This window comes from Notothenia rossii (genome assembly GCF_949606895.1).
Source record: "Notothenia rossii genome assembly, chromosome: 8".
NCBI classification, from domain to species: domain Eukaryota; kingdom Metazoa; phylum Chordata; class Actinopteri; order Perciformes; family Nototheniidae; genus Notothenia; species Notothenia rossii.
Window position 1 is genome coordinate 3,813,269 of NC_136906.1, and position 27,583 is coordinate 3,840,851.

At 39.3% G+C, this 27,583-nt stretch overlaps 1 protein-coding gene and 1 long non-coding RNA gene across 10 annotated transcripts in view; one reads left to right on the top strand and one right to left on the bottom strand.

Annotated features, from left to right (window-relative positions):
* Nucleotides 1–7,330: 7,330 nt before the first annotated feature.
* On the bottom strand, nt 7,331–10,713 carry LOC307016583. Its single transcript, XR_013801853.1, has 4 exons — nt 10,521–10,713; nt 10,101–10,252; nt 7,579–7,743; nt 7,331–7,442 (listed from the first exon to the last, which is right to left on the bottom strand). It is a non-coding gene; the product is annotated as an uncharacterized lncRNA (long non-coding RNA).
* An 893-nt stretch (nt 10,714–11,606) lies between these two features.
* The window catches only part of LOC307015345 (adhesion G protein-coupled receptor F5-like), an 84,480-nt gene continuing 68,503 nt past the window's right edge, over nt 11,607–27,583 (top strand). For 8 of the 9 annotated variants that reach the window (XR_013801480.1, XR_013801481.1, XM_079643876.1 and 5 more), the window contains exons 1-7: nt 11,607–11,740; nt 13,738–13,884; nt 14,815–15,826; nt 16,087–16,193; nt 26,135–26,342; nt 26,543–26,631; nt 27,477–27,580. Coding sequence is in view for 7 of the 9 variants with exons in the window: in XM_079643876.1 (XP_079500002.1) it covers nt 27,479–27,580 (102 nt within the window). In the remaining 2 variants the exon portion in view is untranslated. The remainder of the gene's footprint in view (nt 11,741–13,737; nt 13,885–14,814; nt 15,827–16,086; nt 16,194–26,134; nt 26,343–26,542; nt 26,632–27,476; nt 27,581–27,583) is intronic. The other variant, XM_079643872.1, reaches the window with a different exon arrangement.

Consider the following 27,583-nt stretch of genomic DNA (forward strand, 5'->3'; position numbering starts at 1 on the left):
CTTTTGTCTTCACATATAGATTACATAGGATGAACAGCACGATCCACTCTTCTGGATTCTGCCCAAATCGGCTCCAAATGCATGCAAACATCTCGCTGTATCCATACTCCTGCAGTTGTGTTGTTCTGGATTCATAGTGAAGTGTATTAGATGGTCTGCACTCTTATTGTTATGTATTTAACATAAAGTCAAATACCCATAAAGTCAGAAAAGAGAGGAAAAAGGTTCTGAACCAGTGAGAGTTACGAGGGGCCGTACGGGACATTATTCAGAAATACCGTTCACACACATATGAAACGCACTCACACACACATGAAACTGGTTCATATATATACACATGTGAAACACACACACACACACACACACACACACACACACACACACACACACACACACACACACACACACACACACACACACACACACACACACACACACACACACACACACACACACACATGAAATGCTCTAATACACATGTGAAACGCACTCACACGATTTCAGGTGTGAGCGAGAGATTTCAGTATGTTGTGTGAAAGGGATTTCAGTATGTTGTGTGAGAGAGATTTCAGTTGAAACGGAAGGCATCTCAGTTCTAAAGGAAGTCGTTTTAAAAAAACAGCGAAGAACCGCGAATTTCAAAAAAGCGAAAACAATATTTTTCATCATGTCTGCTCAGCAGCCTGGACAAAGCTTAACTGATGCAGCAGCGATGCTAAGTGGTATTCTGGCCTCAGCTGAGACTATTCGAACGCTATCGAACGTGGCCACAACCGGGCCGCAAACGACTGTTGGAGCTGCAAGTGGGAACGCCCTGGACGGTCAGCTATCGTCCCTCTTTCCGTCCCACGGCGGGAAACGGACCATGACAGCTCCCCTTGTATCGAGAGACTGTGCACCCCGATATCAAGCACAACACTGCTTTGCTCTGCAATTGATTTAGTGGTGTTGAGGGGAACAAATAAATAAAGATTAAAAAAGCACAAAAGCATTATAATGGATAATTATAGATAAGAGACAAAGAGGAAAGATGATAAATGTTAGTCATCTTATTGTGTTAACTGCGTTGAGTTTTTTATTCCATATTGAAGAATGAAAGCATTTCTTAATCGAATGAATACACTTTTATTCTACTGCCGTCAAGCCAGCCGCCCACACGTTATATTGCGGTGCGCGAATATCCTATGCATTACGGTAGAGGCCTGGAAAAACTGCCTTCAAAATAAAAGTGCTTACTCGGTCAATAACATATACCAAACATATTCATATATACTGGAGATTAAATTAAGAAATATGCACTATATAATGTGATCAATAATAATTTAAAACAAACTACGTACAACTTCCACATTATAACTGAGTGAATGTAAAACTTCAGGAGTTTAAAAATAAAATACTTTTGAAATCTCATATGGGCCTTCTGTTTTTAGATAAGAATAAATAGAAAATGGTCAATCATCAAAGACTTATTTCACTTCAGGGTGATAGCAGGACACCCCACTCAGAGAAAATCAGGACATTCTGGCGTAGAGTTTCAAAATAAAAGACCTTTGAAATCTCTATTATATGAGCTGTCATCCCTCTGTTTTTAGATAAGAATAAAACAAACACCCTCCAGTATAAAATACTTATTTCACTCCAGGGTGATAGCATCATTCACCCTGGAGTGAAATAAGTCTTTGATACTGGAGAGTTTTGGTTGTTCATTTATATATAATAGAGATTTCAAAGGTCTTTTATTTTGAAGCTCTACATCAGAATGTCCTGATTTTCCTTCATGTGACAGGAAGGCCTTCCTTTTTTAACTGAAAAGCAAATTGTTTCAATACTGAACTCAGCGTTTCACATGTGTGTGTGAGAGCATTTCACATGTGTGTGTGAGAGCGTTTCACATGAGAGCGTTTCACATGTGTGTGTGAGAGCGTTTCACATGTGTGTGTGAGAGCATTTCACATGTGTGTGTGTGAGATCGTTTCACATGTGTGTGTGAGCGTTTCACATGTGTGTGAGAGCGTTTCACATGTGTGTGAGAGCGTTTCATATGTGTATATGAGAGCATTTCACATGTGTGTGTGAGAGCGTTTCATGTGTGTGTGAGAGCGTTTCACATGTGTGTGGGAGCGTTTCATGTGTGTGTGAGAGCGTTTCACATGTGTGTGAGAGCGTTTCATATGTGTATATGAGAGCATTTCATATGTGTGTGAGAGTGTTTCACATGTAAATGTGAATAACTTTGGATTTCACGTGTGTGTGAACGGTATTTCTGAATAATGTCCCTAACAGCCCCTCATAGAGTGAAAAGTAGGGAATTAGATAAGGACTGTATAATGAAAGTTCCACTCGGAATGACGAACGCCTTGGGGTGTCGGTAAGAACACAGGAGTCTTGGTAGCGGTTCATTCCTTTTACTGAAGATATCAACACAACAGTCACAGTATTACAGCCTTGGAGCAGGTGTAGTGTATGTATATGTGTGTGGTCTATAAGAGAGAAATACAAAGGTACAAGTATAATTAGAATCTATTATTCCAATATATTATACAGTGAAAATATGCATAACTTTTGCATTAATAGTACTAAATAACATATTCTACCAGGCTAATTGACTGCTCAACAGGCAGGTTGTAATATAACCCTTCCACATACAAAGGAAATATACTGCACAGATAATTCCTTTAACTTAAAGTAAAAAAGGTTAATATGCCATCTAAACATTAGACATTGCCAACAGGGTCAAACATAACATTTCAGATGGAGAGAAGTACAGCTACGTAGTGCTAGCATTAGCTTTGTTAGCTTAGCTCAACTTGTCGATAATAACCGGAGTTAGCTAACTCCAAAACAACTAATATGTCGTGAAAGGCTTAATACTGTCCAGTCCCATGCGAGTAAAATTAACTTATTGTTGTTCAGAGACGCACAAAGCTCACACACACTAGGTCGCCACTGAAGGTCCAGGCTGCGCTCCGTCAACATGACGTTCTTTTCTCCCTTTCTCCTAACAGCTGCGCTCCATGTGCTTGATAGTTACAATTGCGCGTGCCGCCAACAGAGGGCACTGGAGTAACAGTCAGCAGGCTTTCCAACATAGCCGCCCCCCAATTTGCAGTGCAAATTGGCTTCCATGGAAAGGCTAACTACTCAGATGAGGGATCTGATCTCTTGTTGTCCTCGTCATGGATCTCTGGGAGGACAATAAGACGAACTATAGGCCGGGTGTAGGTTTTGTCCTGTATCTTCACTTCTGCTGTTCTGATGTGACCATCTGGCTCAGGAAATATTCTGGTCACTTGCCCAATCTGCCATAATCCTCATGGAAGCTGTGGGTCGACAAGCAGTACAACCGCTCCTACTTTGATGTCTTCTGTTTTGTCTCTGCCACTTGCCTCGAGTTTGAAGGCTAGGCAGATAGTGTCTCACGAAGGCAGACCAGAAACGATCAACCAATATCTGTGAATGTCTCCATCTTCGCCGCCCTAGCAGTTCTGATGCAGGATATACCACCTGGGGCAGGGAGCTGTCAGCTCGACCAATGAGCAGGAAGTTAGGGGTCACAGGATCAACATCAGCCACGTCGGAAGAAACATACCCTAAGGGTTTTGCGTTTAGGATGCTCTCAACTTCAGTAAGAACTGTCATGAGCACTTCACCACTCACCTTTTCAGAGCATTGCGCAGCACTTTTTATTGACTTGACAAAGGCTTTTGACACAGTGGATCATACCTTACTGTTACAAAGACTTGTTAGTATCGGTCTTTCAGGTAAGGCTGTCTGTTGGTTCAAGAATTATCTTTCATGCAGATCACAGTGTGTGCGGGCAGAAGGCTTAACTTCAACATCTCTTCCGGTATCCAAGGGTGTGCCACAGGGATCTGTTTTAGGACCATTGTTATTTATTATTTACATTAACAGTCTTAATAACAATGTTTTGAATGCAAATTTGCATTTTTATGCTGATGATACAGTTATTTATTGTTCTGCGTCCACCCCGAAGCAGGCTCTTTGTCAGCTCCAGAATGCTTTTAACATTGTACAATCCAACATGTGTGATTTGAAACTTGTTTTAAATGCTGCCAAGACAAACCTAATGATGTTCTCGAAAGCAAAAGCCAAGGTCTTGAACCTTCCTCCTATCACCACCTTGCAGGGGACGGAGGTTGAATCTGTGTTGCAGTATAAGTATCTTGGAATTATAATTGACAATTCGCTCTCTTTTAAACCACACATTGTGGAACTCTTGAAAAAATTAAGAATAAAATGAGGTTTTTTCTTTAGAAACAAGTCTTGTTTTTCCTATGAGGCCAAAAAGAGACTAGTGTCTGCAACCTTTCTGTCTGTGCTGGATTATGGAGATGTGGTTTATATGAATGCATCTTCTCAGTGCCTTCACTCGCTGGACACCGTCTACCACGGTGCACTGAGATTCATCACAAACCTCAGATCCTTGACGCACCACTGCAATCTATACACTCGTGTTGGATGGTCTTCCCTGACCACGCGTAGACTGAAACATTGGCACATCCTTATATATAAGGCTATTCTTGGTGCTCTTCCCCCTTATCTAAGTATGTACATAAATAAAAAATGCACTGGATCCTATCGACTTCGCTCAGAGAACTTTTTCCTTTTAACTGTACCAAAGGTCCGTACTGAACTTGGGAAAAGGGCGTTCAGTTACATTGCCCCTCAAGCTTGGAACCTGCTTCAAACTGAGCTGAAACTCAGAGAGCTGGTCTCATTAGAAACACTCAAAGCAACTTTAACTGACCTCGAAGCAGGCCGCTGTGTCTGTAAATGCTTTGGCTAAACTTGGTGTATGACTGTGTTGTGATTGTGTGTTTTTTTTAAATTGTTTGTAACTGTAAAACTGTCTGAAACTGTGCTGTTACCATTCTTGGGCCAGGACTCTCTTGAAAAAGAGATTTTTAATCTCAATGAGACCTATCCTGGTTAAATAAAGGTTAAATAAAAATAAAATAAAAAGAGCCAATGGTAGTGTACAGAGCAGTCTTGATGGAGCGAATTTCTTGTTCCCACACGCCACCGAAGTGTGGTGCTGCTGGTGGGTTAAAGCGAAAACTGATCCGTTGCTTCGCCAGTTGCTGCTGGAGCTCTGGACACATATTGGCGAATGCTTCCCTGAGCTCCCTTTCTCCCCCTTTGAAATTGGTTCTGTTGTCGGAGTAGACTTCTGATGGCAATGAACCTTCTGAAGGCCATTAAAAAGGAGTCTGTATCGACAGAGGTAAGTAGGTCAATGTGAACTGCCCTTGTGGTGAGGCACTTGAACACAATACCCCACCGCTTCTCATTGCGTCGTCCCACTTTGATCAGAAAGGGGCCAAAGCAATCCATGCCAGTTGAGTAAAAAGCAGGCTTGAATAGCCTGAGGCGGGCCACGGGTAGGTCAGCCATTTGTTGGGAAGCAGGTTTTGCCTTCCATCTACGGCATTCGGTACAGCTGTGCTGGTGCCGCCTAACAGCCTCTCGTCCACGCCGGATCCATACTGTGCGGCGAAGCTCGGCAAACACTTTCTCAGGTCCAGGGTGACAGAGAAGAGCATCAACATGTTGAATGAGGAGCTTGGTGTACGAATGGCTGGGGTTAAGTACAACTTTGTGCATAACTGTCGGATCAAGGTCCTCGGCCTGCCGGAGTCTGCCTCCAACTCTGATAAGGTCGCCGTCTATGTCATACGGAGGCGCGAGGCATAGGAGACGACTGCTAGAAGGGATAGGTTTCCCAGACTTTAGTAGATGGTATTCTTCTGTGAAGCTGTCCAGCTGAACTTGTCTTAGAACATTCTGCTCTGCCTTGTTGTACATCTCTGCTGCAGGAAAGTCAGTTGACGATGAGTCACCAAGCTTGGCCGCCCCATGAAGTTCCTTGGCTTTGGCCTCCACTAAATCACTCCAAGTACGTAACGGTGTGACATCTGGAGTCAATGCCCTTGGTTGGGAGATGGCCATACCACGTATGGCAAACCGCTTTAACTCTGTACTCTTGAGGCTTGGCAATACTGCTTCCTTGGATGCCTGGCGTAGTGGTGCATCCTTTCTCCCTAGCATAGGTGTTGCATACCTAAGCACTCCATTCACGGTTAGTCGCTTTGTCTTAGCCTCCAGTAGGTTAACGGCTTCCTGGTCTTCCTTAGACCCGGTCACTTCCTTCTCAGACCTGTAAGGCAGGGTGTCAACTTGCCACAACTTCTCCACGTTGCGCTGCACCTCGAATGCAAGTGGGCTGAGGGATGTAAAAAGGCATTGGTGAGGCTGTAACTGGGACTGAAGAATCTGTGCCGGCCCTTGAAGTGTCCATCCAAGCCGTCTATGGATTGCAGCTGGATCTCCAGGTGGTCCGAAACGCACAGGTTCCACTGGGTTTATGAGGTGAGGCTGGTCAGCTCCAATCAGCAACAAAGGTGAGACTTGACTGAACCCATGTAGAGGCAAGTCTTGGAGGTGCTTGTACCTTTTCTGAAGGGTAGCCACTTGATAGGTATGTTCAGCTAACCCGAGGCGCTGAGCAGTAAAGGCGTTGTCTATCTGGAAATACTTCTTTGGTTGCTTTATAGTGGAGACTTGGAAAGAAACTGAGGCTCTGTGCAGAGTCTGAATATCCTGACGGATGGTTCTGAGGGCAAGGTCTTCTGGGGTGCCTGTTGTAGGAGTCTGAGTGTGGTCTGAAGCCCACCTCGGCTCCGCGTGTTCGTTTGGTGAGCTGGGTGAAATCTTAAAGGAAGGGATTCAAAAACACCAGGATACAAGTTAAACAATAATGTGTTTTAATGATAAAAGTTAACAATACAATACAAAGGAGTACTCCTGCTCTTTTCCACTCTGGGAATTCTTACTATCTGGACCGCCTGAAGACAAAAAAAGGGCGGTCTAAAGACACAACAGGCTTACATGCAAAAACAACGGGGAGGAGTTGTGTCGGATTCTCCTCCCAGAAGAGTAGAGTCCATTCATTGGGTGATATAAAAACTACGAGCTTCCGTAGCGAATCAGCGCGAGCCAGCCGAGGACCCTTAAGTTTGAGGCATAACAATATTACTGCAGCTTTCACACACACACATTCTTCAGAGACTTCCCTCTCTTCGGCCCCCTCCCCCATCAGTTCAATACACACACAGTTTCACATACTTTAGGTATCTTAAAGATATGTTTACAACATAGCTGTTTATAGTTGGCCAATATAAGTAATACATATCAGTTACTTTAATATCACACAACATATTTTAGACATGTATTGTTCCAGATATGTTGGAAAGCCTGCTGACTGTTACTCCAGATGTTTTGGAGTAACAGTCAGCAGGCTTTCCAACATAGAGTTCTTCATTTGCACATAAACACAATAGGCCCTGACTGCAGCACGCGGAATGGGGCGTGGTCAGATGTGGGCGGGGCTGGACGTCCGATGGGCGGGGTGTATGGATATCCTAATGAGACAAACAGCATCATCTGCTGGACAACTACAAGAAGTACAAATACAAATCTGCACTCGACTAAATATAATTTAAAAACTAAATATAAAAACTTCATACTAATTAAATGCATGAATGTATTTAAATATACCTTTTTGTACCACATGTGCAATGTCCGCATCAGTGGAGACATCTGGCACATGGATCTTGGCATACTCCGTGTTGAACACAATATCTGACTTTCTGGTATGCTGTCCAATCCACGGTGCCCAGTTTTGATAACTTGGACGGACAATGAAAGGATTCTTGCCGTCACCTGAAATATATGTCAAACATTTAAGTATATAAAGTGCAATTTACTTTTTTCCATAGAATCATAACTTCCAGAATGCATGAGCAAATTGCCCTAGATTGTGTGATCTAGTGTTGAAATACCATTTCACAGCAATTCCTTGCTTTAAAACTGATGATACAGATAACTTACTAGGGTAGAAACCATGGCTTAGGATTTCCATAGTCACTGCATCCCAGAAGTCTTTCACCATCATACTGCTGAGGTGGATTTTGGATTTCACTGACTGAGAAGAAAATCAGTTGAATGAAACTGAAAATGTAAAACCAAAACTGAACAAAACACGATAAACCACTGCTACAACACTTTTAAAAAGCTTTGAGATCTTGCAATGTATTTCAGTTATGATTGACTTATTTCTATTGTATAGAAAATTCAACTCAGTTAAGCTTTTTACCAGGCATACTGAAAACACCCTTCTTATGAAGATCCATGTCCACTGTTGCAGGGTGATACCCACAGGAAACACAGGCATATGTGTATGTCGATATGCCTGAAAGTGCAAATGTAGCATACATGTCATATACAAATACATTATGTGAATTGTGTTTCAGCAATACACTTTAAAGCAAAACAAAATTGCTATCGCTAGTTATCAAGTAGGCTACAGCATCCATGCAATGTCACTGACCTTCAACTATGCCAGAGCATGTTAAAATCCTCGCTTTACTGGTGATCAACTGGGGGTCGCTGAGGACACTGTTCAACACATTCCTTGCAAGTGACCTCAGCAGGAACAAGATGCTTAGGAAATCCAAGTGGAGCCTTTGCATTTCTGGAGTTTGCAACCAGTGTCACGGGAAGTTCAGGTGGTATTTTTTTGTGAGACGTGATGTATTTCAAAATCCTTTCAATACCTCTGTCAGTGATTGGGTGATTTTCTTTGTCAGAGTGCTTCAGTTGGCCTTCATTCAGTGAAGAGTTCTCTTCTGTACTCTTAACTATTTTGAATAGGTCCCTCCTTGTCTCAAAAAGATGCCATTTGTCTATAGCCTTATGGATGCATGACTTTTTGGAAATCGTACAAGGGCAATGCCAAGTGTTTTTCTTTGTGTCATATGCCACAACTACCCTTCCAAGCCTGCTGTAGTATGACACTGAAGGTTCAAAAGCAGAGATATGGAACTTCGTCTGGGGTCCACCAACAGTTAGAAGAGCTGATAGGGGTGCATCCTCCACTTTAGCATCTTCTTGTTTCTTTAAAAGTTCTTTTTTACGATTTTCCCCAAACCAATGGTTTTGAACCATTACACACAGTTCCTTTTCAGTCAGAGCAACATTTGTTACATTGGCACGAGGACAAAAGCACAAGGACCGAATGTGGTGACATTCAAATGGGAGGAGACCACTTCTAAATGCAAAGTCTGCATTTAAATTACACTGATCAACCTCACACTCTGACCTCTGTGTTTGTGACCAAGTATTTTTGATGACATGAACTGGGGTTGCTGGGCCATGGAATGACTTCTCCACAGCAAAGATCCCTCTTTTAACATCTACACACTGTGACCTGAGATAACGGTCTTCAGAAATGTTGTCCAAATGATCTGTGTGTTTCCTTCTTATATGACTTCTCAATTTTTTTTTCTTTTTTGCAGGATTCCAGTTATTGTATTGTCCAACACACTGTGACTCGAGAGGTGCTTGGTGATTTGGTCTCTTCTGATTAGTGTAGCTGGACAATAGCAACAGTGGAAGTGCGTAGTTGAGTGGCACTTCAGACCACATAGTGGGTAATAGAAACACATGCTTTAACTATATTAATGTTATATCATACTTAACATAAGTTAAAAGTAACATAATAATCAGTAGCCATAAATAAAAGCAGAAATACACAGATGTAAACAGATAGATAAACTGATGGTCAACTGACAAAATAGGATAATCAGTATATCAACTATAAAGAATTAAGAAAATGTTTGTGTAAACTATCCAACAGATTAAGATTATTAAAAGATGTGCAACAATTGTCAATCTACTAGCAAAATAGCACTGCAACTGACAGTGGCTGACAGTTAACAATATTTTGCAGCTCTTTTTGGTAGCAATACATGTATGTATGTATGTAGTGCTTATATGCTTATAGATGCAGTATATTTACAGTGCATATTTAAGGCTATTTCTGCTGTACACCAGTATAAAGGTAATACCTCAGTTTTCTACTTTTACCCTTTACTAGTATTTTAAATATGTATCTTTCTACCTTGCTTGTGCATCAGTTTCCTTTGGGATAAATAAAGTACCTATATATACATATGTATGTTGTCTGTTCACATGCATTTTGTTTGTTGTTCAAGTTATGCTCTAACATTGGCTTTTACCTTTATGTTTCACCGTTGCATGATTTTTTATGTGGTAAATCACAGAATGCCTTTCTGCAGTCTTATAAGAGCAGAATGGGCACTGATAAAAAGGTGAACCGGCGGACTGTAGGGGCACAGGTTCTTCTCCCTCAGTAAGATTGGTATGGTGTCTGAGGAAGAACACAAAATGGAATGCATTCAAATCAGAGTCTACATGTATCAGATGCTGTTATTTCTTTAAGCAGATCGATTCAGTTGGTTTGTAAGAATTGAAAAACACATCAAGATGAACAATGTAGATATTCTACATCTATGGATTCTTACGAACATTTCAAGACCAAGCATGCTGCGCTAACTTATTGGTACGGCCATACAGACAACTTACAAGGTAGGAAGGCAGCGAATGTCTACTGAGTTGCATAATACATAATTTATTACCTTCGGTCGTTCCCTTCCATGATGTATCATCGTCTTCAAATGTAATAACGCGGACAAACAGACCAACTAGGTGAGCACATGGTTCTTCTATCGTCTTCAACAGTCTTCAACAATCTTCTTCTTCTTCTTCTTGGCGGTAGGGAAACAGTTCTGGGCGCATTACCGCCATCTACTGATGTGTAATGTGAACTCACAAGAAGAGATGGGCGAGTCCTGATTCATCCGGATCATTAACCCGGATCCTAGAAATGAGCTGGTCGTGACGAGTCTCCCCTCTTCATTAACCAGAGTCCTTTGAGTCCTACACCTGGTGTGACGTACAAATTAAAACTATCAATTGCGTCACTCGCTACTCTCTTTATAACATGTAAAATAACTTTACAACGTATCCCCCCTTACGAAAATTAACTATAGTATTACTATAGTATACTATAAGAGTTGTATAGTATCCTATAGTAAGTTTGTAGAGTTCTATAGTATTTTTCACCAGCTATCGTATTACTATAGTCTTTTCTGTAGTGCCATTTTACAAGCTATAGTAGCCCTATAATATTTCAATAGTAATACTGTGTATCTAGATCTTTGTAGTATTCCTATATTATTTTAAATAGTATAACTATAGTATAATATATAGTGTTTCTGTAGTTGTTTTTTGAACACACTGTAGACCACTCCTATAGTAATAGCATGATATTGTCATAGTGAATGCATATTATTATATAGTGTTTGTAAAAGTATTACCATAGTGTTTTTTTGGTGTTTCTGTATTACAGTAAGACTATATTATTTTAAATAGTACTACTGTAGTATAATATTTAGTGTTTCTGTAGTTGTTTTTTGAACACACTATAGAACACTCCTATAATAGTATGATTTTGTCATAATGAATGCATATTATTACCATAGTGTTTGTAAAAGTATTACACTCCTAGAATTAATGTGTAATTTTTTTTAAACACACTGCTGTGTCAAAGGCAATTCAACACATTCAGTGTCATTTCTGAACTATTTTACACACACGTGTTTACATAGAAAAAATAAAAATGCACATTGGGCTAACATTGGGCACTAACATTGGGCACTGTCCTGCCCAATCACGGTTGAGTTTTTTCAAATGTATCGTTTTTCAACTGTCCAACTGTCAATCAAATGTCCCAACTGCCATTTCACCTCTAGCTGCTGTGGAGGATGGATGTCAGCGGAGGAGAGTCTAACTCTAGGTAAGTTATACAGAAACAAAACGTTTTTAACAGTGTGTGTGTGTGTGTGTGAGCAGATATATTGTCATAATGTGAGCAAGCTAGGGGTCTAAATACATATTTTTAAACTTAAATAAATATGTTTTGCCAATGTTGAACAGCTAACTATTGTTTGAGTTTAGCTGCCTGGATGACAATTATTTTCCTTTAGGCCGTTCTTCTTCTTTTTTATTATATTTATTTTTATCTTAACTTAATGTAGCTTACACTCTTTTCTGTGATCATTATTCAATCGGCATTATATTGATAGCATTAGCAGCTATATGTTTAATGCTATCTAGCTACTTTGGCTAGGTTTCATTGTTCGGCCAGATGTGGCGAGAAAGTGCGAGTGAGGCTGCGTTGATATACAGTCTCTTATAGTGCAAATACGTAACTTACTCGCACTAAAGTTATTTATTAGTAGTACGTGTACACTACAGTTTACCTGTTTCTGACTAAAACATCAGCCACTACTCTATATTTGCAAATATTATATTGTGTAGAAGGGAGATTTCATATCTGCCTCTTGTCGCTAAGGCAACTGTGTATGTGAGACATAAGCTGTGTCCCAATTCAGGGGCCGCATCCTCCTGGGGAAGCATTCGGAGACCGCATACGTCACTTCCGCCAAACGAAGGCTGTCCCAACAAAAAAAAAAGACAAGACTCCTCCGAATGCGGCCCACAAATGCAGCCTTCTTTCCCCCGATTTAGAGGATACATCTGATGTATACATCCATATCCCAGGATGCAACGGGTGACGGTGACGAATGAGTTTTAAAAAATATATAAGGCTTGTAACGTCCCATCAACGGCTACAACGGTTTCAGCTGGATTCGTTTTTAAATGTACTCACCCAAATAGTAAACGACATGAAAGAAAAGTAAACCTATTTAATTTGTGTATTTAAATATACGGGCAATTGGAGATGTCTTCTTTATATTACATACATAAAATAATATGAAGTGAAAATATTTCTAAACCCTGTTTGGTTTTCATATTGTTGGGATTCATTATAAAGCTAATTTATTTATTTAACTGCTTTTGTTATACAAATCTTACTTCAACAATTTCAAGGAACAGACTGCGCAATTTATCCAGATGCACGGGGAAAATGAAGCCCTCTTCGCGGGGGCCTGTTGCGACCTCGGGAAAATAATTTAAACATAACACCAAAATAAGTACAGCTAGATCTGACTCCATATTGGACAGTTTTGAAAACAGTTTTGAAAACAGAAATATTTTGCCTAGTGTCAGAAATTATTACCGGCACTTGTGACTGCAGCTGGTTGCTAGGTGACGGGGGCGGCAAAATGTAGGAGTAACTGCCGGTGACGTACAAGGACCGTCTCATTTCGTAGACCGTCTCATTTCGCAGTCCGCGAGGGAGGACCCAGCCTCTGAATTGGGACACAGCTATTTGTCCAAGTTTAATGTAAAGTTTCACAGCTTCCTTACAGTGGAATTCAGTTTGTTAATGTTCAGTAAACAGCTAACCGCTAACGTTCGGCTAACTTGCTAGTTAGCTCTGCTCTATATATTACAAGCTAACATGACTAGCTAATGTCACACTGTGTGAACTAAAATACTTTTTGTATTACTACATCATACATGCTTGATCCAAATCACTGCTAAGATTAATTATTTTTGAAAATGTATAGTAAAGAAACACTCAGCCATGCATGAAATAACATAGCAAAAGAATACGGGTAATGTTTGACCTATGTTGTCCCTTAGAAGTGTAGTGATACAAACATAATTTTTATTCAAAAAGTGAGAAAGGAAAAATAAAAATTAGAATTGGTGTTGATCCAAAACAGGTTAATTGAGGAATACCTGGAATCCTGAATGGGTAAAGTAATTTATTGCAAAGATATTTACAATTAAAACTAATTCGGGTCACTTTTGATGCATGTTGGTTGTATTTTTTGTAACAAAGGGTTAACATGACAGCTGTGATGTTCACTCTTTTGACAGAGCACCAGTGGACAGTGAGGACTATGGAAGAGAAGATGTGATGGCTTTGTGTGGAAAACTGCTGACGCCAGCCTGTGTCCCTCTCATCAGTCTCTCCAGGCAGCACCCAGCTATTCTTCCATCTTGCAGATGAAAATACTTTGACATGTGAGTAATAACTAACTTGTGTCTAACATAATATTGAATGTGGTTTAGTAAAGTATTTAAAAATACCCTACATTGTACATGTACAGGACAATCAGACCTTGTTCAACAATCAGACCTTGTTCAACAAAGATCATCAGACAATTGTTTTGTCTTTGAGGTACAGCCGCAGCAGAGAGTCTGAGTTTGAAGAAAATACTAACATTTTATTTAGTGTTGTTTAATCAATCAATATTTACTGGTCTTAAATTTCCTCACTGGATTACAAAATGCTCGAATCTTATTGTACATGGACATTATGCAGATTTAATCACCTGAAGATGAAAATATAGATTCAGCATGTACAATTTTAAGGAAATAGACTGTTAGTGGTATTGACCGAAGCTCCGCAGCTGTAGCTAAGGGCTGCTAATGAAAACTCAAGTGCTCAATTGGTTGGTTTTTCTTTTTTATTAAGAATTGACCAAGTATACAGTATCTTCCTCTTCGAAATCCCAGTTGTACTTTGCCTGGGAGGGTGCGTTTGATTTTCCCTCCCTTACCTCATTTATGGACTAGGCCATGTTAGACAAGCAATCCAGTGGTTAGTTTTAGGGTAAGCTCCATTGTTTTTTATTTTATTTATTCACTTTAAGAGAAAGGGATTTCAGAAACAAGTCTCACAAATTGGCTCGAGGTAAAATTAACAAAAGCGAACTGTTGTTAGACTATGTTCCCCCTTCTAAACTTATGAAATAATCAATGCCCTTGGGATGCTCTCAATAGTGTGTGCGTGTGCGTGTGCGTGTGCGTGTGCGTGTGCGTGCGTGTGCGTGTGTGTGTGTGTGTTTCAAAGGTCCATCATACAAAATTTAGGGGATCTATTGGCAGCTGCTGATAATAACATCCATCATTATGGTTTACTAATAGTTATCACTTCACTTCCTCCTCCAGCACCTGGACACAGCAGGAACCTACGCCAGGATCCTGTTTGTGGACTTCAGCTCTGCCTTCAACACCATCATCCCGGCTCTGCTGCAGGACAAGCTCTCCCAGCTGCACGTGCCCGACTCCACCTGCAGGTGGATCACAGACTTCCTGTCTGACAGGAAGCAGCATGTGAGGCTGGGGAAACACGTCTCTGACCCCCGGACCATCATTACCGGTTCCCCTCAAGGCTGCGTTCTTTCCCCTCTGCTCTTCTCCCTGTACACCAACAGCTGCACCTCCAGTCACCAGTCTGTCAAGCTCCTGAAGTTCAGACGACACCACGCTCATCGGACTCATCTCTGGTGGAAACGAGTCTGCCTACAGGTGGGAGATGGACCATCTGGTGACCTGGTGCAGGGACAACCACCTGGAGCTCAACGCTCTCAAGACAGTGGAGATGGTTGTGGACCTTAGGAAGAACGCAGCCCCACCCGCCCCCATCACTCTGTGTGACTCCCCAGTCACTGCTGTGGAGTCTTTCCGCTTCCCGGGCACCATCATCGCCCAGGACCATCAAAAAAGCACAGCAGAGGATGTTCCTCCTGAGGCAGCTGAAGAAATTCAACGTGCCAAAGACGATGATGGTGAACTTCTACACCTCCATCATGGAGTCCATCCTCACCTCCTCCATCACCATCTGGTACGCTGCAGCCACAGCCAAGGATAAGGGCAGACTGCAGAGAGTCATCCGCTCTGCAGAGAAGGTGATCTGCTGCAATCTGCCATCCCTCCACGACCTGCACGCCTCCAGAACCCTGAGGCGGGAAGATAGTGGCCGACCCCTCCCACCCTGGACACAAACTGTTCACCCCCCTCCCCTCTGGCAGGAGGCTGCGCTCCATCAGGACCAAAACCTCTATCAATCAGGACCAAAACCTCTCGCCACCTCAACAAGGCCCGCCCCCCCACCCCCACTGACACTTTACCTCAGCCACAACGCAGACTCTATGCATTACATAATGGAGATCACAGGATGGTAAATAATGCAATGTATAAATATAGCTTACTGCACATATTTTATATTCTATAATTTATTGCATTCTATTTCGATGTAAATTACTGCTTTATTGTATTGCTATCTTACTATATCTTTATTAGAGTGTTCTTAATATAGTACTTTTTAAAAAAAATTTTTTATTTGTTTGTATGCACCACGACACCTAGTCAAATTCCTCGTACGTGTGAACCTACCTGGCAATAAACCCGTTTCTGATTCTGATCTTTTTTTTCCTCTAGGTTGCACTGCCACGTCTACAGTAGCGCAGAATGGACAGAGGAAACATGATTGGGCCTCAAGTTCTTTGCAGCCAATATACATTCTCCTACAAACTTGGGATAGGAAGGTGAGTGAACAAGTTATCCATTGGTTGGAACCTACATTGTTAGACGTACTAAATCCTGCACATTGCTCCTTCAAATTGACAATGTGAACATATGTCGCCATTTTGTAATTTCTGTTATTTTCAGTTGAGAATGTTTCAAAGTACTAAAATTCAACTTACTTTTTGTTTCTACTGTTTATAAGTATGATGTCTAAATATGAAATGCTGTATTCATTAGTTGTACTATAATTCTAAAAATATTTTTATATTTTAAGTTTTCAGAGTAATTGTTTCCTACAGAACATTTTGTTGAACCTGTTTGATTGGAAAATGTTAGAAAAAAGCTGTAAAATAACAGTATTCCAGTAACTGCTAGAATCCACTTCAAGACACTGGTACTTGCGTACCATGCTGTGAATGGATCTGGCCCTTCCTACATCCAGGACATGGTTAAACCGTACACCCCAGCGCCTGCACTCCGCTCTGCATCAGCCAAACAGCTCGCTGCACCCGCACTGCGAGGGGGACCCAAGTTCCCATCAGCAAAAACACGTGGGTTTGCTATCCTGGCTCCAAAATGGTGGAATGAGCTCCCCATTGAAATCAGGACGGCAGAAAGCTTACACATCTTCTTCAGACTGAAAACTCATCTCTTTAGACTCCACTTCGAGCGATAGAATTACTAACAAAGCACTTATATACTAATAAAGGACTGGCCTATCTAAAGCCAGTTGAGCAGCACTTGAAATGTTTGGCTCTATGAAACCTGATGTACTTATATGATTCTGTTTTCTTCAAGTTTATATCTTCTTGGTCGAATGCACTTATTGTAAGTCGCATTGGATAAAAGCGTCAGCTAAATGTGATGTAATGTAATGGTTTCAGACAGAGGGTGAAAAGAGGTGCTGCACCACAGGAGAGAAATAAAGAGCTTTTTGAACATTAAAGCATGGAGACATGTCACAGTAGAGACACTAAATATAATATGAGCCTGAACATGAGCATAATATCTCCATCTTAAAATACCAAGAAAATATTAGAAAACATTTAAATTAAAAATTCATATTGGTCTATTCAGCAACATACAGACTTAAAGGTGACTTTTTCACACAGACAAATCCTTTGTCATTTCCTCCATCCTGTAGAACTTTTTCAGTCTCTAATCTTATCACATTTAAAATATTAGCAGGAAGCCAGCATGAAAAGTACAAGGTTTTTGAAACTTTAGAAGCTAAAGGGAATTTCCACCCAGCTAATTACATCTTTGTTTTATGTGCTTTTTCTTCATTCCTTGACTTGTGGACAACTCACGGATGTAAAACTTTCAGGAATTTCTGATACTTGATTGGTTGTTCATATAGTTCACCAGTCCTCCCAGACACTCATTCTTCTCCTTGTTGTTAAGCCCTCACTTTGTTATTTAACTACTTACAATGGGTAGCATAGAAGGCCAGAGTGGCTTCAGTTACATGAACTGATGTGTTTATGAATGAGCTTCTTGTATGTGTGGGTGAGTAAGTAAACCACATTAGGCCAAGGACCTGTTGATAGCTGGAGTCTTCAAGACGTCTCTGATCTACAGAACAGGGTGTGAAGATGATTTAACACAACCCTCTGGGAGCCAGATAGTCGATCTTAAAGTGTTTAATGACATTTAATGTTTGTTTGTACATTAGTACTGGTATGTAATAAATCAGTGTACAAAACACTATGGCTCTTAGATGTTTATAAAAATAATCTAAGTAGTAAAAGGTGCATACAACATAGCAAAAACTAACGATACATGAACATGTAAAGTTACAAATAAATACAAATAATTTTAAGTAAATACAACCTATACAACTCAGGTGATGAAGTATATAGCAACAAAGTTGGGCCACTGATTGTGTCCCTTGCGTAACCAATAACCAATTTGTTCAACTGATATACCGAAGTTAGTACCAAGTCAGTTATGTAACCAAGTCACTTATGTAACCAAGTCACGTATGTAACGTAGTACCCTTAGTTTTGTTGTTACCTTTGCAACAAAAACTCATTTATTTTAACCCAAACCTTAATATTAATATTTATAACCAATTGTTTAGCAGAAGAAGTTTAAAAGTGGACAGCCCTTGCGTGACTGTTGCAGATTATATCTTGTGTTTGGCAGTCACTGGCACATTTGATTTAAACCTGGTAAGGTATGAGGATGTTAATTTTGTAGTTGGATGCTTTAGTACAATTGATTTAGCATGAGTCACTCACAACCACTCCTTTTTCCAAATAATAGTCTAATACGCACAAACTCAGATCAGATTCTCAATAATCTGTAAGCACCAACCTAGGATTGATTTAAAAATAATTGTACTTACATACAAAGCATACAATGTTCAGGCACCATCCTACCTACAGGATATTTTAATCCCCTATTGCCCTTCTAGGGCATTAAGATCCCAGAGTGCAGGACTGTTGGTGGTTCCCAGAGTCCACAAAATAAGATCAGGTGCTAGAGCTTTCAATTACCAAGCTCCGTTCCTCTGGAACCAACTTCCAGTGCTGATTAGGGAGGCAGACAATGTCAACACATTTAAGAGTAGGCTGAAGACTTTCCTCTTTAGTACAGCGTACAGTTAGGACTGTTTAAACTGCCTTTTAAACATCCTCATGGACCCTCCATTTTATGGAATTGTAATTATTGTATTCTAACTGTATTTGTCTCAGTGTGTTTTGTACCCATTCATTTGGTATGTTCACATTTATCTTGTAATTTTACTATATTCTCAGATATTTTTGTTGTTTTTACATTATCATTCATGTTTGTTGATTTGTGAGACAAATGTGTTTTGTGATACTGGGCTATATAAATACATTTTAATTGAATTGAATTGAACCTTAACAACACTCAGACAATAGACCAATACCTGTTCATTGAAGAATCACTTCCTTAGATGAAACACATTTTGAGTTTGAAGGTACTGGTGTCTCTTAACAATGTTGTTCACACTTGTTATAAGCAAATCCATTTACCATAGAAGGCCAAGCCGTAGATATTTGGCTGAATGAACAAACACCAAAATGACGTTCTGTACTTTTAAGCTTGCTACTCTTCCCTACTCGCTTGGAGCACACCCATGTTCTACATACTTGGTGCATACTTGGCCTTTAATTGGACTCAACTAAACCCATGTATAGTGTTACGACTGTATCTTCACGCTGGCGACCTAGCACTGATTTGATCTGACATGAGAAGAATATTTGTTTCCTGTAAAGTCTCTGGTTCTAAGCTGCAGAGCAAGTCCTCCAGCTTTGATGCTTACCGGTAGCTGTGTGTCCCTTTTTCATGTGTCGTTACCACTGGCACCATCGTAGCTAAAGAGATTGTTGCTGACATTGACCAAACACATCATTAGATCAGGTAGGGGTTGCGTGACTTGCCTAAGGGTATTTTTACAGTCACCAGACAGATGGAGGGATTTGCATAAACAACTACAGAAAAGGAAACCATGTTCTATCTTTCACAAGACATTGAAGATGCTCATCTATTTCCTCCAAATTCTGTCAAATGCTGCTTGCATCAAACAAACTGTCTTTAAAAAGAATCACTACTGAAGAAGGAACTTTCAGATTTAGGAGTAACCCTAACCCTAAGAATAATAAAGAAATAGTACTTCAAAGTTATACCTATAACTTGTATTGTATATTCTATTATCGTATGAACAGTTTCTTCTTAAACATCTGACATACCTTTTAAACTATATTGGCTTACAGTAAAACAAGAAAAAGTCAGAATTCAATGATGATAATTGCGTATAGAGTCCAGGTGCATGTTGCAAAGATGTATTGTTACAGTTGATGAAGGGGGTGGGGCTGGGATCTCTAAAATGAAAGATGAATCTTGATTGGGCCAAATTTGACCTCGAGTCACCCAAAACAAGACCCCAACACCAAATGATATACTTTTTTTTTCAGAGACCTTCAGATTTGGCAAAAGGTCTCAAAATCTGTTTTGTAATGTTTATAGCTGTTGTGGAAGATATCATGAAGCCTTGTTCCGATAAAAAAAAAACTAGAGTGTAGTTATTATATAATTTTAACTTGAAACGGCCCGAACACAACATAAGGGTTAAATAGGTGTTACTGTGCTTAGCATTGAGTCAGTTCTGATGTTTTGGGTATTGTCTAATCTTTTACCTGTGTTGCTGCTAAGGCCACCTCCAGACAATACCCCCCAAGGCAAATCTACGTATTTTTCTCTCTGTGAAAATATATGCTTTGTTCCACATGATGTGCAGGCACAAAGGCATAATGGCTGATAACATCAGACAAGGAAGTTGAGAGAATAAACCAGTTGAGCCACTACCAGCAGTCCCTTACTATATTACCTGTGCAGCGTGTTTATCATCGCTCCACTTGCTGGTTGACAGTCTTCACACTCTGCAGGCTCCTTTGAGTCCAAAACATTAAAGTGGATAAACAGCAAGAAGAGAAAGAGCGTGGTAAGAAGCTAACCATGACTTTGAAAATGCATATTTGTTGGGACTTTATTGAATACGTTTTTTGTAGTGTTTCACAGGACTGATCTGAGCTTGAATTTTACAGTTTCACCTCTTTTCTGATTACTTCCAAATGCTTTTCTAAACCTTTTAAACAGATCATAGCTTTGTAAATGTGTGTTTTAGTGTATAAGGATTTCGGTTGCGGTGAAATCACGTCCCCTGAGTTCTGTTTGTTTTGGCTGATCTGCATCTGTGTTTGCTCAGGCTGCACTGTATTTGCTGAGTGTTTTCTGTGACATGATGTACTCTTAATAACTGAAAAGACAATACTAATCAGATACAATTATTCCTTCACATTAAGTCTGTCAACATATATCACATTTATCCATCTTAAGGCGAGACACCCCAGGTGAATAGGGTACTTTTTTTAACTTAAAGGTATCAGCTAGACATTTCTCCAGTTAATTACTTACAATAAGGCAATTGTCTTTAGTATTACAAGTTTTCTGAAATAGCATGTTTAAATATGCAAATTATTCATTATGTCATCAAATATGTGCATATTTTAACACATTTCAGGAATCGAAATCTGAACTTTGGATAAAGCCAGGTTCAAAATTCTTGTTTCATTTTGTAGTCATATTAGTATCTAAGGCTTTTACAGAAGGGATTTTGGATATCTCTTTTTATCACTCCATAAATCAGAAAATACTGTCAACAGCCCTAAAATATCAAATTTTGCCATGTTTTTAGATATACAATGTTGTATAATTCAGGCTATGAATGATATATGAACAAACCCTTCTGTAAAAGCCTTCATAATATTGATAGGAATATAACTGGAAGGTTTGGTGTGTCTAAGTGCTACTGAAGTTGAGATTTCGAACTCAGAGTAGGAGAAAAAACTCATTTGGAGAAAACGACCTTTAAAGATTGCAGTGAGGCGCTAGCTAAGCCCTCCTGTTCTCTGGATGACAGCTTGCGCCTCGACGCACTCCGTGAAGGTATTGCATGTTCGGGGTCATTTGTTTTTTGTATAATCTTGCTTCGTGCAAGGGATAATTGTTGTCATCTTCTCTGTAAACTTTTTTTTCGCCGTTCTTTTGCCATTTTGAGATTTACATTTCTAGCGGAAAGCTAACCAGGAAGTGTTTTAGCACACCACGTGACGCATCTGAATGAATCACGTTGTCTGAAATTGACACCAGCCAATGAGATTTCGTTTCTTGGTTTAAGACCCCTTTGTGCTTTCCCGATTGGTTGCTGATACAAAGGAAATGACCATATTTGGATCCGATGAGATTGTGCAGGAGAGACACAGCTTTCCAAAGATATCTCTGTTGACATGGTGCACACAGCGGTCGCGGTACTTTATGTTTCGTTAGAAAGCTAACTTTTGGTGAATTTAGGAGAAATCTACTGACGCAAATAGACAAACTATAGTCAAATAAACACTTAAATGTGTATTTTGTACGTTTTCCTTCCAAAAGCCTGAAAGAAAACATGTTATAGAATCAAAATAGCACAAAATCTCAAAATTGACCAGTGCTTGAAAAACGATGTTTTTGCCTGCCGTGTCTCGCCTTAAGGGATCAAGATTTGTTTTATATAAACATATTAATATTTCATCTTTATCATTTGCATATACCAAAAAGGTGCCATTTTCGTAGTATTAACATCTTTATTTTTTAAAACTTGATCAAATGAAGTTTTATTTATATAGCACATTTAAAAGCGATTTTTGGTCGAGCCAAAGTGCTACATATAATAAAAACACATTACTACAATCACAATAACAATTATTTTATTTTCTAAATTGTTATTCATGCATAAAACAATGTATACATTTATTTGAATAATCAACAGAAGTTGAAAATATATTTTTAAAATTCCAAACCACCAACATTAACATTGACTAATGAAAAGAGCTTCAGGCACTAAAAAGGAAATGTAGAGCCAAAGAGAAAGGCATAACTTCTGTATTCTTAGCAACTTGTCTGATTTAACTCTTTATTATGAAGATGTTTTATTGTGATATTGGAAAGCAATTATGCTATGGGAATAGGTTATAGTTTTTGCTTACCTATAAGTACCTGTTTCATACCATTAAGATTCAAGATCTGTTTCCTTAAGGGGAATATAGTAAAGAATGCAGCAACATGATTGACCTAAAAAGACAAACATTGAACAAAATGACACCTTTTCTCATTCCTGTCCGGCCGAGCTATTATCAGGTTCTTAACTGTTAAGCCCTAAAGAACCCCCTCGGCGGAAGCTTTTTTTTTCACGACACTGTGTCTCAGGGCATCTTAATATTTAAGAACCTATTAATGTGTTATACCAGATTAACGGGTATAATCTCAGCTAACTGACGATACAAACCATTTTTACCAAAACAAAACACAAGTGTCATAAGAAGCATCTAAATGCTAACACACTTTAGCAGAGAACTCAAGATAAAAGATGCCCTTATTACTTATCGTAGCTGCACATACAAGATATCCGATTAAAGCTGAGGTTCCACAGATTATTTAGGTATATATATCATCACTAAGTGATCCGAAACTCGCGACGTAGCTTTTACGGGAAATCGTCTCACCGTAGCTGTCAATCTGATCAAAATACTTGTTCAATGGCATTAAAACGAGAAAAAACGCGGCTGGATCGGTTAATCCATAGGTTGATAATGTTTCTGGGTAATAATTCTTTTAATTTATAATCCATAATTCCATTTTTATGTAAAAATCGGAGTGTAAAAGTTAGCTGCTAATGGTAGCCACCAGAGTTATCGCAGATTCCGGTATTGGCTATGCGGCAGTCTCACGAACACATTACCAAATAAGGAGTATGTGGGAGTTCCCCTCGATTCCATTGGCTCTGACGGTTAGAAAGAGATGTCAATCAGCAAAATCGACCAAGGGGGTCCAGAAATATGGAAAATCCACCCAAACGACTTTTTTTGTTGCTAAATCTCTCTAAAAAGGTCAAATTTCACTTGTTTTGCATCAATCTTGATACAGGGTACTTAACATATGTTGTACATTGGATTCCTAAAGCTTTTAGTCTACCATCCCATCATTCAAGGGTGGGTTTCACTATAAGTAATTTTCTTTTTTTGGACGGACACTATAATTAGCATTTTTTTACTGTGTTAAATCTGAATTTACTTTAAATTAAAAAAATCTATATTGATTCTGACACTTCTACATTCAACTCACTGGTGTAACCTTGCTTTGAGAAAAAAGATGATTAATTTAACCCTTTTAGAAGGGAAGATATGGTCATTTGTTCTGGGAATGTCATTTTCGGACCTGAGACCTGAAAAACAGGCTCAGGGCTAAACAGATTAATCTTTGTGAGCATGAGTTTTCCAGCACTTCTTTTTTTCTTTTGTATTTTTTCAAAGTAATATTTCGTATTTTCCTCACTTAATATCCAGTTTTTCTCATGCTCATTATGATGGAGGTCTCCTTATATGGATATGGCTTGGTGCAGTGCATGTGTGTGCAATTTAGAGACTGTTGCTGTGTCTTAAATCCCACTTTATCAGTGCTCTACCTTTATTGTCCTTTATTTATTAAAATGTTCCAACATAAGGCTTGAACATTAATCAGTTTCTGTTTTGGAGTGATTTTTCCTGTTCACCACTAAAGGCAAAGGTGCCTGCCCTAAAACCAGTATTTATATCTGAAGAGGGAAAAACTTGAAAACATAAGCAGATTGAAGATACAGACAGAATGTTCAGGAAGTTCAGATTACTTAAGTCAGGTACAAGCAGTGTCAGGATATCACGCAAGCAAATAGGGGTCCAAACCCCGGGGTCAGAAATGGGCAGATCAGATAACTGAGAAAATACAAACAGACCTCGGAGACCTTGGCCATACACACCAGACTTTTTTACTTTTCTCTGTCAGGTGTTGTCCCACTCGCTGAAGAAAAAAGGATGACAGTCAGCAGGTGTAGCTGCCTTATATACTGTGTGCCTGCATTCAGGTAGGCTTGCCCTGATTGGCCGGCTCCGTTTATACAACTTCAGTGTGTGAACACTCACGTATCATTGATGAGAGTAGTACCCATAGAGTCCAAGAGAGGGCGGAGCCTGTGTGAGTTAGAACAGGCAGTCTGTTCTTTAACACAGACCTGGTACTATTACATAACACAGTTTTGATGCAGCTCCACCTTTGTCTTTGCCATGTCCATAGGCATGTTTTGGACATTAACGTCAGAAAACCGCTGGAAAATCTCAGTAAAAGTGAAACAAGAGTGGGCTGAGAATAGACCCTTGTGGGACACCAGAAGAAGATACAAGCGTATAGTTATAGTTGCTATCCCATATCCACCCTTACCTTGAGACATCTTAAGTTAGTCGATGATTTGAATTACTTTGACTTATGAAATGCAAGGTGGTTGTTGTAAAAGTTAAGTGCTTAAACGCCAAATAGTTGATAAAGTAGTTATCCAAAGCTCTTTATTACTATTACCATATAGGTTCGGTTAATAAAAAAATTATCACAAGGAGACCCTTGCACACTCCACCCACAACCCCTCTAGCTGTTCCAGAAATATTAAAGATAAGGTTTGTTTGCTATCTTTTAATTTAGCTTGCCATTTTACTATTTACACATTTTGAACATCAAAGGTTGCCTTTGTATACTGTACAGGTTAACAATGAGTCTGCTCCTTATCATCTTGACACATTTCAAGGTGTGCATATATCTACAATTACATCTTATGAGAAATAATCAGTTCAGTAGCTCTTAAAAAAACTATTGTTTGTTTGCTTTTAGCAAATGTGATTGACAGTTCTGAGATGAATAGATTATATAAGAAAGATTTCCATTGAATAATAAAGAAAGCATGAGGGGTTTCCTTCATTTGAAAGGATTTTTTTGGCTGCAGTTTAATCATGTCAGGTCATGGCTGTTGGTTAAATCAGAAAGTTAACGTACTTCTCTTGTTTGCAACTGTGGGAATTATATCGCTTTTTTTCCATTAGTATACATGACATTTAATTTAACTGACGCTTTTATCCAAAGCGACTTACACTAAGTGCAATAAACCATAAAGATACAAAGTCAGGACGACAATAAAAGTTGCTTCAAATAAGCCAAGCATACAGGTGCATTAGTTTCAAAATGGCTCTTCAATTGCCTTTTTTATTATAATTTAATGGCCAAGTTAAAAGCGAAACAGGTAGGTTTTCAGTTTGTGACAGAAGATATGAAGACTTTCTGCTGTCCTGATATCAATTGGGAGTCGTTCCACTATTTTGGAGCCGGGATAGCAAACAGGCTGTTTTGGGGGGTTCTTGGTTCCAACTCGCAGTGAAGGGAGAGCAAGCCAATTGACGATATGTTTATTTCCCAATTAGGGTTGGGTCCAGTTCTAGGTTATTTTACTATTTGATTTTGAATCTGTGTGAAGATCAGTATGGTACTGCTTTTTGCCTAACGAATAATCATTTTTTCCTTCCATCCTTGTCTGTAGTTCAGGAACCATTGTGAGAAGTCTTGCTCCCGCAGCTAAAAAAAGTTCAACGAAAAAGAAGAGGATTTGTTGAAATAAAAGTTTAATTCACTTTTGGAAACAACATATAAGCAATCCAGCGAAAACAAATGCTCTAGAAAATACTGCTCTGATCTGAGGCTGCTGTGTGGCTTCTAGGAACCAAAAAACTGCAAGGGACCAGAACCAGGTTAACAGGCTTTATTATCTAACTGATAACCTGATCCTGATCAGATGTCCAGTGTCAAGGCCGCCGTAGCCACACCCTACTGCCAAACTGACATGTCAAATACATTCCAGTGCCTTCATTGTGTTTCACACTCTTCAAATTCTGAACCAGTCTCTTAATCTTCTTACAATTGATAAATCTTCTGTTGTTGTGCCATCCAGCAACACTGGATCTTGTTGACTGCCAGCCAACACTATGTGGGAGTGTCTCTGTCCAATGCAGTTAACTTGAAGAGGACAAGTCATTAAAGGTATGTTTACTTGAAAACAATGTGAGGTTTTGTCAAATTGTCTGTAAATAAAAACTACACTATCTATTTCACTTTTGACATGACATAGTACAGCAGGTAGATAGCATGTCACCTCACTGTTAACATTTTCCATGAGCTGGCTTTCATCAGTCTATTTGGGGGAATGGCAAATAACCAAACTGTCAGTAGTGCTCTAAGTTCAGCAATAAAGCGACCTGAGATTTGAATCATGAGTAACTAATGTCACAAACAAGTACTTTAATTACACACGCAACAGAGCAACAACAGCCATCATGAAACTTGTTGATAGCTGGGCAAAGTATTTTAACTTATAAAACAAAAAATAACCTGTCCTCACAGATATTGCACCAATCAAATTACAGTACCAATTGTTCCAATAGTAACCAGAAATTCACTCCCCCAGACAAATACATTTTGGAAATTCATTACATAGAAATTCATCAAATATAATTTATATATTTGATCAAAGAAAAAGTATATAAATGTGTTGGTTTCCCAGCTAAACTTTATTGGATAAGTAAATATAGTTCTTCTAAAAAAGAACTTGTACACATTTCTTGAAATGGTGGCCAAACCCAAAGCCATGATTGGAAATGCATCTTTATAGGCCTATAAAGTTGAATCCGATTATCTAATAAGAAGATTATTAGGTTAAGAAACCCTCAACGATGTGCTTGACCTTTATTTGTTCTGTGGTATAAGAAGCAGGTATAATCATGACAGTGTTCAATATCTATGTAATTATGTAACAATACAAACAATGGAAAGCTGGGTGGTATGATTATATAATGTTTTTTTTCTTTTCTGTCCCACTTTCTCAAAAGGAATGGCAATATTTAAGACATGCTTGTCCATTTTTGCCCTTCTCCTGACACTAACTATTTTGGAAACAGGGAGCTTCATTGAATCTCCAAGTCAGGTTTTACCGGTA